This window comes from Carcharhinus amblyrhynchos, chromosome 12 (genome assembly GCF_965287045.1).
Source record: "Carcharhinus amblyrhynchos chromosome 12, sCarAmb.v2.hapA, whole genome shotgun sequence".
In the NCBI taxonomy this organism is placed as follows: Eukaryota; Metazoa; Chordata; class Chondrichthyes; order Carcharhiniformes; family Carcharhinidae; genus Carcharhinus; species Carcharhinus amblyrhynchos.
The window spans coordinates 88,639,126-88,652,126 of NC_137335.1; the positions used below are offsets into that span (position 1 = coordinate 88,639,126).

Genomic DNA, 13,001 nt, shown 5'->3' on the forward strand with positions numbered 1-13,001 from the left:
CATTCATGTCGAGAGGGCTTGAATACAAGAGCAGGAATGGACTCCTGAGGCTGTATAAGGCTCTGATCCATTTGGAATATTGTGAGCAGTTTTGGGCCCTGTATCTAAGGAAGGATGTGCTGGCCTTGGAAAGGGTCCAGAGGAGGTTCACAAGAATGATCCCTGGAATGAAGAGCAGTTGAGGACTCTGTGTCTGTACTCATTGGAGTTTAGAAGGATGAGAAGGGATCTTATTGAAACTTACAGGATACTGCGACGCCTGGATAGAGTGGACGTGGAGACGATGTTTCCACTAGTAGGAAAAACTAGAACTAGAGGGCACAACCTCAGGCTAAAGGGACAATCCTTTAAAACAGAGATGAGGAGGAATTTCTTCAGCCAGGGAGTGGGGAATCTGTGGAACTCTTTGCCGCAGAAGGCTGTGGAGGCCAGGTCATTGAGTGTCTTTAAGACAGAGATAGATAGGTTCCTGATTAATAAGGGGATCAGGGGATATGGGGAAAGGCAGGAGAATGGAGATGAGAAAAATATCAGCCATGATAGAATGGCGGAGCAGACTCGATGGGCCGAGTGGCCTCATTCTGCTCCTATGTCTTATGGTCTTACGGATGGTGGTGGGGGATAACGGGGTATTCAAGCTTCCCAAAGAGGAATGGCAGGATGCTTCATTCTAAACTTAAATCAAACAGACCCAATTTCTAATTGTAAACGGTCACCACCCCCTGGAAGATTTTCCCTCTCCTTAAATCCTGTCCAACCAGTTCAGTATTTCCAGCAGCTGATGTTTTGAGTTAAAAATGACTGCTTGGGTTTCTCAGTGTTTGGGGAACTTGGCAGTGAAAGGAAGCCAAGAACTTCCAACGCCGGAGGGTAAATACCTCTTTAGCAGCTCTTGTGGGCCCAGAAAAGGAGGATTGCCTTCCCAGGACCCTTCACTACCTCATTTCTGACCTTCCTCTGCTGGCCAATCTCCTGTCAGCCCTCCCAAACACAACTGGACTACCCCCCTCCCAATTCTCTGTCTTCTGAGGGGTAAACTGCCTGTACCAGCCTCTCAGTGTCTACTTATCCATCTGCTGGCTCTGAGGTGCTGCTACTGAACAAAGATCAAAGAACCAAAGAAAATTACAGCACAGGAACAGGCCCACCGGCCCTCCAGGCCTGCACTGACCATGCTGCCCGACTTAACTAAAACTCCCTACCCTCCCGGAGACCATATCCCTCTATTCCCATCTCTTTCTTATACTTGTCAAGACACCCCTTAAAACTCACTACCATATCCGCTTCCACTGCCTCCTCCGGCAATGAGTTCCAGGCACTCACCACTCTCTGTGTAAAAAATCTGCCTCGTACATCTCTTTTAAACCTTGCCCCTCGCTCCTTAAACCTGTGTCCCTAGTAATTGACTCTTCCACCCTGGGAAAAAGCTTCTGACTATCCACTCTGTCCATGCCCCTCATAATCTTGCAGCATTCTAATGAGGTCTCCCCTCAACCTCTGTCGCTCCAGTGAGAACAAGTTTCTCCAACCTCTCCTCATAGCTAATGCCCTCCATACATCCTGATAAATCTTTTCTGTACCCTCTCCAAAACCTCCACATCCTTCTGGTAGTGTGGCAACCAGAATTGAACACTATATTCCAAGTGCAGCCTAACTAAGGTTGTATAAAGCTGCAACATGACTTGTGAATTTTTAAACTCAGTGCCCAGCTGATGAAGGCAAGCATGCCGTATGCCTTCTTGACTACCTTCTCCACTTACATTGCCACTTTCAGTGACCTGTGTACCTGTACACCCAGATCCCTTTGCCTATCTATACTCTTAAGGGTTCTGCCATTTACTGTACATTTCCTATCTGTATTAGACCTTCCAAAAGGGTAGTAAGGGCGTGGAATGCCCTGCCTGCAGCAGTTGTGGACTCGCCAACTTTAAGGGCATTCGAATGGTCAGTGGATAGGCATATGGATAACACTGGAATAGTTTAGGTTAGAGGGTCATTAGATTGGTTCCACTGGTCGGCGCAACATCGAGGGCCGAAGGGCCTGTACTGCGCTGTAATGTTCTATGTTCTGTGTTCTAAAATGCATTACTCTACATTTGTCCGGATTAAACTCCATCTGCCATCTCTCTGCCCAAGTCTCCAACTGATCTATATCCCGCTGTATCCTCTGATGTTCGTCATCGCTATCCACAAATCCACCAACCTTTGTGTCGTCCGCAAACTTACTAATCAATCCAGTTACATTTTCCTCCAAATCATTTATATATATATTACAAACAGCAAAGGTCCCAGCACTGATTCCTGAGGAACACCACTTGTAAAAAGTCTGACAACACCAGGTTTTAGTCCAACCGATTTATTTGATAATAGACTCACAAGCTTTCGGGGTTAGTCTCTTCGTCAGGTGCCGGCATACCCACATCATGAACACCACTTGTCACAGCCCTCCATTCAGAAACACACCCTTCCACTGCTACCCTCTGTCTTCTTTGACCGAGCCAGTTTTGTATCCATCGTGCCAGCTCACCTCTGATCCCATGTGACTTCACCTTCTGCACCAGTCTGCCATGAGGGACCTTGTCAAAGACCTTACTGAAGTCCATGTAGACAACATCCACTGCCCCACCCTCATCAATCATCTTCGTCACTCCCTCGAAAAACTCGATCAAGTTTGTGAGACACAACCTCCCTTTCACAAAACCATGTTGCCTCTCACTAATACGTCCACTTATTTCCAAGTGGGAATAAATCCTGTTTCGAAGCATCCACTCCAACAATTTCCCTACCACTGATGTAAGGTTGATCGGCCAGTAATTACTGGATTATTCTTGCTACCCTTCTTAAACAAAGGAATAACACTGGCTATTCTCCAATCCTCTGGGATCTCCCCTGTTGCCAGTGAAGATACAAAGATTTCTCTCAAGGCCCCAGCAATTTCCTCTCTTGCCTCTATCAGTATTCTGGGGTATATTTCATCAGGTCCTGGAGACTTGTCTACCTTAATGTTTTTCAAGAACCCCAATATCTCCTCCTTTCTGATCTCAACATGACTCAAACTATCTACACACCTTTTCCCAGACTCATCATCCACCAAGTCCTTCTTCTAAGTACTCGTTTGATATTTTGCCCATTTTCTCTGGCTTCTTACACCGATTCCTTCCCTTGTCCTTGAGTGGGCCAACACTCTCTCTGGCTACCCTCTTGCTCTTTATACATATATAAAAAGCCTTGCAATCTTCCTTAATCCTGCTGGCCAATACATATTCCTGACCCATGGGGATCTTCCATTACTGTCCGTATAGCCTGTTGTATGTCTATTTATGTTTATTGATGTCTCCATTTACATCCACAGGTGATTCGGTCCGCCTTGTTGGCCAACAAGGGGCACACACGCAGTGGGCCGTGTGACGGTTGCTCTTGGATGTTGCTTTGAGAGTTGCCTAGTGCTTCACGTTGTTAGTGAATGCTTAAACTGGACCGACTGATGGGCAATACATCAGCTCAGTGACTATCACTGTTTGCTGTACAGTTAAAGGGACCCAGGTCGGATCTCCAGCTTGGATCAATGTCTGTGGGAGTTTGTACATTCTCCCCGTACTTGCATGGGTTTTCTCCGGGTGTTCCGGTTTCCTCCCACATCCCAAAAACGTGCTTTTTAGGCTGATTGGTGTCAATAAATTGTCCCTGAATTGGATCTCCCTTAATCTGGCGTACATATAATTCCCTAAATTTGCATCCCCTTCATTGTGGAGTTCCACTAGACAAAAGCGTCGACGATCGATGAAAGACTTGAATAAGGCACTCACTGAGTGTTAAAATGGGTGGCGTGGGCTTGTAGGACCGAAGGGCCTTTTTCCTGTGCTGTTCTTTGACCCGTTTTAGCCCTCCTTGCTCAGGTTTCTTTCTACTTTCTTTGTATTCCACACTTGCTTCACGTGTTCGCAGCAGCCTACAACCCAACAGCCTAAAACAAATGCTTCCTTTTTCTCTTTGACTAGGCTCATATCTCTCATTATCCAAAGATCTCAAAACTTGCCATACTTATCACATCTTTACAAGAATGTGCCGGTCCTGAATCCATATCGACTTGCGCTTGAAAGCTTCCCACATGTTGATTTGCCCTCAAACATCTGCCCCCAATCTACATTTTTCAGTTCCTGTCTAATATTGTTGTAATTAGCCTTTCCCCAGTTTAGCACCTTAACTTGAGGACTACACTTAACTTTATCTGTCAGTACTTTAACACTGAATTGTGGTCACTGTTCCCGAACTGCTCCCCTACTGAAACATCGACCATCTGGCTGGGCTTATTCCCCAATACCAGGTCCAGTACGGCCCCTTCCCGAGTTGGACTATCTTCATACAGTTTCAGGAAGCCCTCCTGGATGCTCCTGACAAACTCTGTCCCATCCACGCCCCGAGCACTGAGTCCCAGTCAATATCGGGGAAGTTAAAATCTCCCACCACAACAACCCTGTTACTTTTACACTTTGCCAAAATCTGCCGACACGTCTGTTCCTCTATCTCCCGCTGGCTGTTGGGTGGCCTATAGTAAACCCCCAACATTGTGACTACACCCTTCCTATTCCTGAGCTGTCCCCATATTATCTCGCTGTATGAGACCTCCGAGGTGTCCTCCTGGAGTACAGCTGTGATATTCTCCCTAACCAGTAGTGCAACTGCCCCACCCTTTTTACATCCCCCTCTATCCCGCCTGAAACATCTGTATCCTGGAATGTTAAGCTGCCAATCCTGTCCTTCCCTTAACCAAGTCTCTGTAATGGCAACAACATCACAGTTCCTAGTACTAATCTAAGCTCTTAAGTTCATCTGCCTTACCTGTTACGCTTCTCACATTGAAACAAATGCACTTCCGTCCACCAGACCCTCTCTGACGAGCAATCCCACCCTGCCTGCTGTTTTTCTGGGTCTTACTGGTGTCACTGAGGTCCCAGGTTCCCCCTGAAGCCTTAACCACACCAACCCCTCACCCCAAATATATCCAACTGTGGAGATCAGAAATGAGGACAATAAAGAATTGTCACTTGGAAAAACATTGGCTAATAATAAACTACTAGAATCATACAGTGCAGAAGAGGCCCTTCGGCCCATCGAGTCCACACCTACACATTTGAAACACCTGAACTCCCACTTCATCCCATTTGCCAGCACTTGGCCCATTGCCCTGAATGTTACGATGAGCCAAGGGCTCACAAAGAAACCCTACAGTGCAGAAGGTGGCCATTCGGCCCATTGAGTCCACACCAACAACAACCCCACCCAGCAATCCCACATAGTTACCCTGCCAATCCCTCTAACCTACGCAGTCCAGGACAATAAGGGGGCAATTTAGCATCGCCAATGCATCTAACCAGTACATCTTTGGATTATAGGTGGAAACCGGAGCACCCAGAGGAAACCCACACAGACATAACACTTGGTGGAAGTGAGAATGGGAATAATTGATCTGGAAAATGTCAGTCCAGGCACAATGGGTCAAATGATTTGAAGGCATCCCAAATACTGCTGCTGGAGTCTAACTCGCAACAAGTCCCGTTTCATATCGCCCTGAACTCCTGATCCAAGCAAAATTTAAACATTCTGATCCTTGTTTTCCAATCCTCCCATGGTCGTGACTCTCCCTATCTCTGGAATCTTCTCCAATCCCACAGCCCTCCAATATATCTACACTCCCCTGATTGGCCTCTGATGGCTCTCTGAGATGAGCCACTGCCATTGGTAGCTGTGCCCTGATTCACCTGTGTCCGAGTCTCAGGAATTCCCTCTCTACACTGCTCCTCACCACACCCTGCCTCTCTCCTTCTTTGAGACAATTCTTCACCTGAGACACTTTACCTGAATGCACGAAGCATTCGGAACAAAGTGAATGAGCTGATGGCACAGATCAGCACAAATAAATATGATCTGGTGGCCATTACGGGAAACATGGTTGCAGGGTGACGGACTAGTAACTGTTTGTCCAGGGGTATCAGGTGTTTAGGAAGGATGGACAGGAGGAAAAAGGGGGTGGGGTAGCTCTGTTAATTAAGGATAATATCAGGGCGGTAGTAAGGGAAGATATAGGCTCTAAAGAGCAGAACGTAGAATCGTTGTGGGTGGAGATAAGGAACAGCAAGGGGAGGAAGACGCTGGTGGGTGTGGTCTATAGGCCCCCAAATAATAACGTAGAGGTGGGGCGGGCCATAAACAAGCAAATAAATGATGCATGCAGAAATGGAACGGCGATACTTATGGGGGATTTTAATCTGCATATTGATTGGTTGACCCAAGTCGGATGCGGTGGGCTTGAGGAAGAGTTCTTGGAATGCTGTCGGGATAGTTTCCTTGAGCAGTGTGTGACGGAACCAATGAGGGAGCGAGCTATCTTAGATCTGGTGTTATGTAACGAGTCAGGTAGAATTACGGATCTTCTTGTGAGGGATCCTCTTGGGACGAGTGATCATAGTATGGTTGAATTTCTGACACAGATTGGTTGCTAAGACTGCTGAGGAACAGTGGAGGATTTTTAAGATCTTTTTCGGTACTTAGCAGAAATATATTCCGATGGTAAAGAAGGAATGTAGGAGAAGGGCTAACCAGCCGTGGTTATCTAAGAAAATAAAGGAGAGTATTAAATTAAAAGCTGATGCGATCAGAATGGCTAAAAATAGTGGGGAATTAGAAGATTGGGAAAGATTTAAAAATCAACAAAGAATGACTAAGAAAGCAATAAAGAAAGATAGAGTATGAAGCTAAACTAGCTCTAAATATAAAAAAAAGTAAAAGTTTTTACAAATATATAAAGAGGAGGAGACTGGCGAGAGTGAACGTTGGACCCTTAGAGGATAAGAGGGGGGGTTTAGCGGTGGGCGATGAGGAAATAAATGGCTGAGGCTTTAAATAAGTTTTTTGCCTCGGTCTTCACGGAGGAGGACACAATTAGTTTGCTGGATATTAAAGATAGAAGGATGGTAGGACATGAGGGCCTTAATGCGATTACTGCCACTAGAGAGGTAGTGCTTGATGGGCGAATGGGACTGAAGGTAGAAAGTCCCCGGGACCGGATGGAATGCATCCCAGGGTTCTGAAAGAAATGGCAGAGCTGATAGTGGATGCCTTAGTGATTATTTATCAAAATTCGCTGGATTCCGGGGAAGTGCCGGAAGATTGGAAAATGGCTAATGTTACGCCGCTGTTTAAAAAAGGTAGCAGACAAAAAGCAGGGAATTATAGGCCAGTTAGTTTAACGTCTGTAGTCGGAAGAATGTTTGAATCTGTCGTCAAAGAAGAAATAGCGAGGCACCTAGAGAAGAATGGTTTTATCAAACAGACACAGCACAGATTCGTTAAGGGGAAGCCGTGTTTAACGTATTGGATTTCTAGGAGGATGTGGCTAGTGCGGTAGACAGAGGGGAACCGGTGGATGTGTTTTTAGATTTCCAAAAGGCGTTTGATAAGGTGCCTCATAAAAGGTTGCTTCAGAAGGTTAGGGGGCATGGAGTTGGGGGTAAGGTGTTAGAGTGGATAGAGGATTGGCTGTCTAATAGGAGGCAGAGAGTTGGTATCAATGGGTGCTATTCTGATTGGCGGTTGATGACTAGAGGAGTGCCGCAGGGATTGGTGCTGGGGCCGCAGCTATTTACCATTTATATAGATGATCTGGAGGAGGGGGCTGAGTGTGGGGTGATGAAATTTGCTGATGACACAAAGATGAGTGGAAAAGCAAATTGTGCGGAGGGTGTGGAAAGTCTGCAGAGAGATCTGGATAGGCTGAGCGAGTGGGCAAGGACACAGCAGATGGAGTACAATGTTAGCAAGTGTGAGGTTATCCACTTTGGCAGAAATAACAGTAGGAGGGATTATTATTTAAAGAGTGAAAAGCTGCAGCATGCTACGGTGCAGAGGGACCTGGGGGTTCTTGCGCATGAGTCGCAAAAACCCAGTCTTCAGGTGCAGCAGGTGATCAAGAAGGCGAATGGGATGCTGGCCTTTATCGCGAGGGGGATAGAATATAAAAGCAGGGAGGTCTTGCTGCAACTGTACAGGGCACTGGTGAGGCCGCAGCTGGAGTATTGTGTTCAGTTTTGGTCGCCGCACTTGCGCAACGATATTTTGGCCTTGGAGGGAGTGCAGAGGAGGTTCACTAGGCTGATCCCAGACTTGAGGGGGTTGGACTACGAAGAGAGACTAAATAGACTGAGTCTGTACTCGTAGGAGTTTAGAAGGCTGAGGGTGGAATCTTATAGAGACGTATGAGATAATGAAGGGGATAGATAGGGTAGAGGTAGAGAGATTCTTCCTGCTTAGAAAGGATAGCAGGACGAGAGGGCACAGCCTCAAGATAAGGCGGGGGGGGGTGCAGCTTAGATCAGAGTAGAGGAGGAATGTCTTCACTCAAAGGGTGGTGAATCTCTGGAATTTCTCTTTTAATTCACATGTTTTAAGTCAGTCCGCCTTGTTGTCCAACGAGGGGCATACACGCGATGGGTCATACAAGGGCTGCTCTTGGATGTTCGAGAGTCGCCTGGTGCTTCATGTCGTTAGCGTACGCTTAAACTGGACCAGATGCTGGGCAACACGACAGCTCAGTGACTATCGCTGATTGCTGTGCAGACACATGGATTTGGGCCGGTGTCTGTGGGAGTTTGCGCATTCTCCCCGTGCTTGCGTGGATTTTCTCCGGGTGCTCCGGTTTCCTCCCACACCCCAAAGATGTGCTATTAGGCTGATTGGAGGTAATAAATTGTCCCCAAATTACTTTCCCTCAACGTGGATGGCCATAAAACAATAGATTAGGGTCATTGGTGGAGGGGGGACCAGTAATGTTAAAATAGCAGCGCGGGCTCGTTGGGCCTGTTTCGCAGGCTGTTTTTGTTCTTTGTTGAAGTGGTGGAGACTACCTCACTAAATATATTTAAATCACAGGTAGATAGGTGTCTGATAGACAGGGGAATTAAGGGTTATGGGGAGAAAGTGGGAAAGTGGAACTGATCCACTTCAGATCAGCCATGATCTTATTGAATGGTGGGGCAGGCTCGAAGGGCTAGATGGCCTACTCCTGCTCCTATTTCTTATATTCTTCTGTTCAGACCTTATAGAGGTCATTAAAATAATGAGGGGCACAGATCAGCTAGATAGTCAATATCTTTTCCCAAAGGTAGGGAAGCCTAAAACCAGACGGCAGAGGTTTAAGGTGAGAGGGGAGAGATACAAAAGTGTCCAGACAGGAATGTTTTCACCCAGAGGGTGGTGAGTGTCTGGAACAAGCTGCCAGAGGTAGTAGTAGAGGCGGGTACAATTTTATCTTTTAAAAAGCAATTCGACAATTACATGGGTAAGATGGCTATAGAGGGATATGGGCCAAATGCAGACAATTGGGATTAGCTTAGGGGTTTTTAAAAATAGGCAGAATGGACAAGTTGGGCCGAAGGGCCTGTTTCCATGCTGTAAATCTCCATGAGTCTCTGACCCTCACCTTTGACCAAGCCTCTGTCACATGACCAAACATCTCCTCATGTGGCTCCAATGCAGCACCTTGGGATGTTTCATTTTGTTAAAAGTGCTACATAAATAAAAGCTGTTGTTATCTAAATCAATAACAAGCTTTCATAACCAGTTCAGTTAAATAATCGTCTGTCTCTGTTTAACACCTAAATTCTGCCGTTTGGGCTTTTCCTGTAAACACAACACTCTGTAACATCCAGACTACTTTTTAAATTGTTGATATTTTCCTCTTTTTAAAGATGCAAAAGATCCAGTCCTTATCCAGTCTCCGAGTGTGGAACGTGTCACACAGGGTCAGACTGCACGGTTACAGTGCACCGTGAGGAATGCTAAAGTGTCACGCACTGATGTTCACTGGTACCGGGAGCTACCTGGGAAAGATAGGGAGAGAGTTTTAACACAGGATACAGGGAATAACATATACCGGAGCCCAGGTATCACCGAGCGATTCCAGCCTTCCAGAGACAACGACCAGAACAGCTTCATCCTGACAATCACCATGGTGCAGCCCAGTGACGCTGCTGCCTATTACTGCTCAGTGTGGGGATGGGTCTGGGGGAAAGGAAGCCGGTTGATTGTAACCAGTAAGTAGAGTTTTATTCCAATAATCCACAGCAATAACCTCTTCCAGATGAGTGAGTTGGAGATGAGTTTGTGATGATGTGTGGGGTTTGGGGTTTCCATGGGAACAGGGAGAGGCTGAGATTGGGAAGTGTAATAGGAACTGTTCCCCATTCAGACACACATCACTCTACACTGATCCTGCTATCCCAGCTCATATCCTTATCCCAGAAATTATCACTCATTTCTTCACACAAATGTGTTGTGTTTGCTGTGAATCAGTAATGAGCCACACCAGTCTTACAACCTGTTACACAAAAACATCAGGAGAACAGAGACTCTCTCACTTTAACATAGAAACTCTCCTGCCTGGACTGTCCCTTTAAATACTCACAGAACATAGAACACTACAGCACAAACAGGCCCTTCAGCCCACAAGTTGCGCCAATCATATCATTACCTATAACTCTCAATCCCATTAGATCCCATATACTCATCCAGAAGTCTCTTAAAAGACTCCAGCGAGTTTGCCTCTACCACCACCGACGGCAGCCGATTCCACTCACTCACCACCCTCTGAGTGGAAAACTTACCCCTGACATCTCTTCTGTACTTGCTTCCCAGCACCTTAAACCTGTGTCCTCTCACAGTGACCATTTCAGCCCTGGGAAATAGCCTCCTAGAATCCACCCTATCTATACCTCTCAACATCTTATAAACCTCTATCAGGTAACCTCTCAACATTCGTCTCTCCAGGGAGAAGAGTCCCAGCTCCCTCAACCTATCCTCATAAGGCATGCCTCCCAATCCAGGCAACATCCTTGTAAATCTCCTCTGCATCCTCTCAATAGCTTCCACATCCTTCCTGTAGTGAGGCGACCAGAACTGCACACAGTACTCTAAGTGGGGTCTGACAAGGGTCTTATAAAGTGAGGCATTACCACCCAACTCCTAAACTCAATCCTTCGATTAATGAAGGCCAGTACACCATACGCCTTCTTGACCACATCCTCCACCTGCGAGGCCAATTTAAGAGTCCTCTGCTCCTCAACACAGCTAAGACTCCTACCCTTGATATTATACTCCTTCATCCCATTGGTCCTGCCAAAATGGACCACTACACATTTATCCGCGTTGAAGTCCATCTGCCACTTCTCCACCCAGTCTTGCATCCTATCTATGTCCCGTTGCAACTTCTGGCATCCCTCCAGACTATCCACAACACCACCAACCTTCGTATCGTCGGCGAATTTACTAACCCATCCCTCCACTTCCTCATTCAGGTCATTTATGAAAATGACAAACAGCAAGGGTCCTAGAACAGATCCCTGGGGGACTCCACTGGTGACCGACCTCCATGCAGAAAAAGACCCATCCACAACCACTCTCTGCCTTCTGCAGGCAAGCCAGTTCTGGATCCACAAGACAACAGCCCCTTGGATCCCATGCCCTCTCACCTTCTCAAGAAGTCTTGCATGAGGGACCTTATCAAACGCCTTGCTGAAGTCCATGTAAACCACGTCCACTGCTCTTCCTTCGTCAATGTGTTCAATCACATTCTCAAAGAACTCAACTAGGCTCGTAAGGCACGATCTGCCCTTGACAAAGCCATGCTATTTCTGATCATTCTAAACTTCTCTAAATGCTCATAAATCTTGTCCCTCAGAAGCCTCTCCATCAACTTACCAACCACTGAGGTCAGACTCACCGGTCAGTAATTTCCCAGGCTATCCCTGTTCCCTTTCTTGAATATAGGAACCACATCCGCAATCCTCCAAAACCTCTCCCATCTCCATCGATGACACAAAGATCATCGCCAGGGGCTCTGCAATCACTTCCCTCGCCTCCCACAGTAACATGGGGTACATCCCATCCGGTCCCGGCAACTTATCTATCTTGATAGAATTTAAAAGTTCTAACACATCCTCTTTCTTAACGTCCACATACTCAATCTTTTCAGTCTGCCGCAAACCTGTAGTACAACCTCCCAGATCACTTTCCACCGTGAATACCGAGGCAAAGTACTCATTAAGCACCTCTGCCATTTCTTCTGGATCCACACAGACTTTTCCCCCTTCACCTTTTATAGGTCCTATCTCTTCACTTCTCATCCTTTTACTCTTCACATCTTTGTAGAACGCCTTGGGATTCTCCTTAATCTTACCCGCCAAGGCCTTACTCACAGGACTTTGAAAGCTTCAGCTCTGAATTTAACTCACTGATTTCTGTCTCTCACTGATTTCTGTCTCTCACTGATTTGTTTGTCCTCTGTTTAAAGGAGCGAATGTTCCAGTCCTTATCCAGTCTCCGAGTGTGGAACGTGTCACAGAGCGTCAGACTGCATGGCTACAGTGCACCATGAGGAACGCCGCAGTGTCACACACTGATGTTCACTGGTACCGGGAGCTACCTAGGAAAGATAGGGAGAGAATTTTAACACAGGATACAGACAATAACATACACCGGAGCCCAGGTTTCACTGAGCGATTCCAGCTTTCCAGAGACACCGACCAGAACAGCTTCATTCTGACAATCATCATGGTGCAGCCCAGTGACACTGCCGTCTATTACTGCTCAGTGTGGGGAGATATCTGGGGGAAAGGAAGCCGGTTGATTGTAATCAGTAAGTAGAGTTTTATTCCAATAATCCACAGCAATAACCTCTTCCAGATGAGTGAGTTGGAGATGAGTTTGTGATGATGTGTGGGGTTTGGGGTTACCATGGGAACAGGGAGAGGCTGAGATTGGGAAGTGTAATAGGAGCTGTTCCCCATTCAGACACACATCACTCTACACTGATCCTGCTATCCCAGCTCATATCCTTATCCCAGATATTTTCACTCATTTCCTCACACAAATGTTTTGTGTTTGCTGTGAATCAGTAATGAGCCACACACCGTCTGGGTTTGCAAAGTATCACTAACTGTCTTGTCTGG

General features: G+C 46.5%; 1 protein-coding gene across 1 annotated transcript; it reads left to right on the forward strand.

Moving 5' to 3' along the window:
- Positions 1-797: 797 nt before the first annotated feature.
- Positions 798-12,755, forward strand: LOC145350679 (immunoglobulin gamma-1 heavy chain-like). The gene is made up of 3 exons (XM_080199892.1): positions 798-870; positions 9,744-10,088; positions 12,344-12,755. The coding sequence occupies exons 1-3, from the start codon at positions 798-800 to the stop codon at positions 12,694-12,696; spliced, it is 771 nt and encodes a 256-aa protein (XP_080056018.1). The 3' UTR covers positions 12,697-12,755.
- Positions 12,756-13,001: the final 246 nt, after the last annotated feature.

What these genes read in the sequence shown, in the direction of transcription:
- LOC145350679 (XM_080199892.1), top strand. Translation starts at nt 798, where the DNA reads ATGACTGCTTGGGTTTCTCAGTGTTTGGGGAACTTGGCAGTGAAAGGA. An exon ending in AGAACTTCCAACGCCGGAGG is followed by an intron (nt 871 to 9,743) that starts GTAAATACCTCT and finishes CTCTTTTTAAAG; the next exon opens with ATGCAAAAGATCCAGTCCTT. An exon ending in AAGCCGGTTGATTGTAACCA is followed by an intron (nt 10,089 to 12,343) that starts GTAAGTAGAGTT and finishes CTCTGTTTAAAG; the next exon opens with GAGCGAATGTTCCAGTCCTT.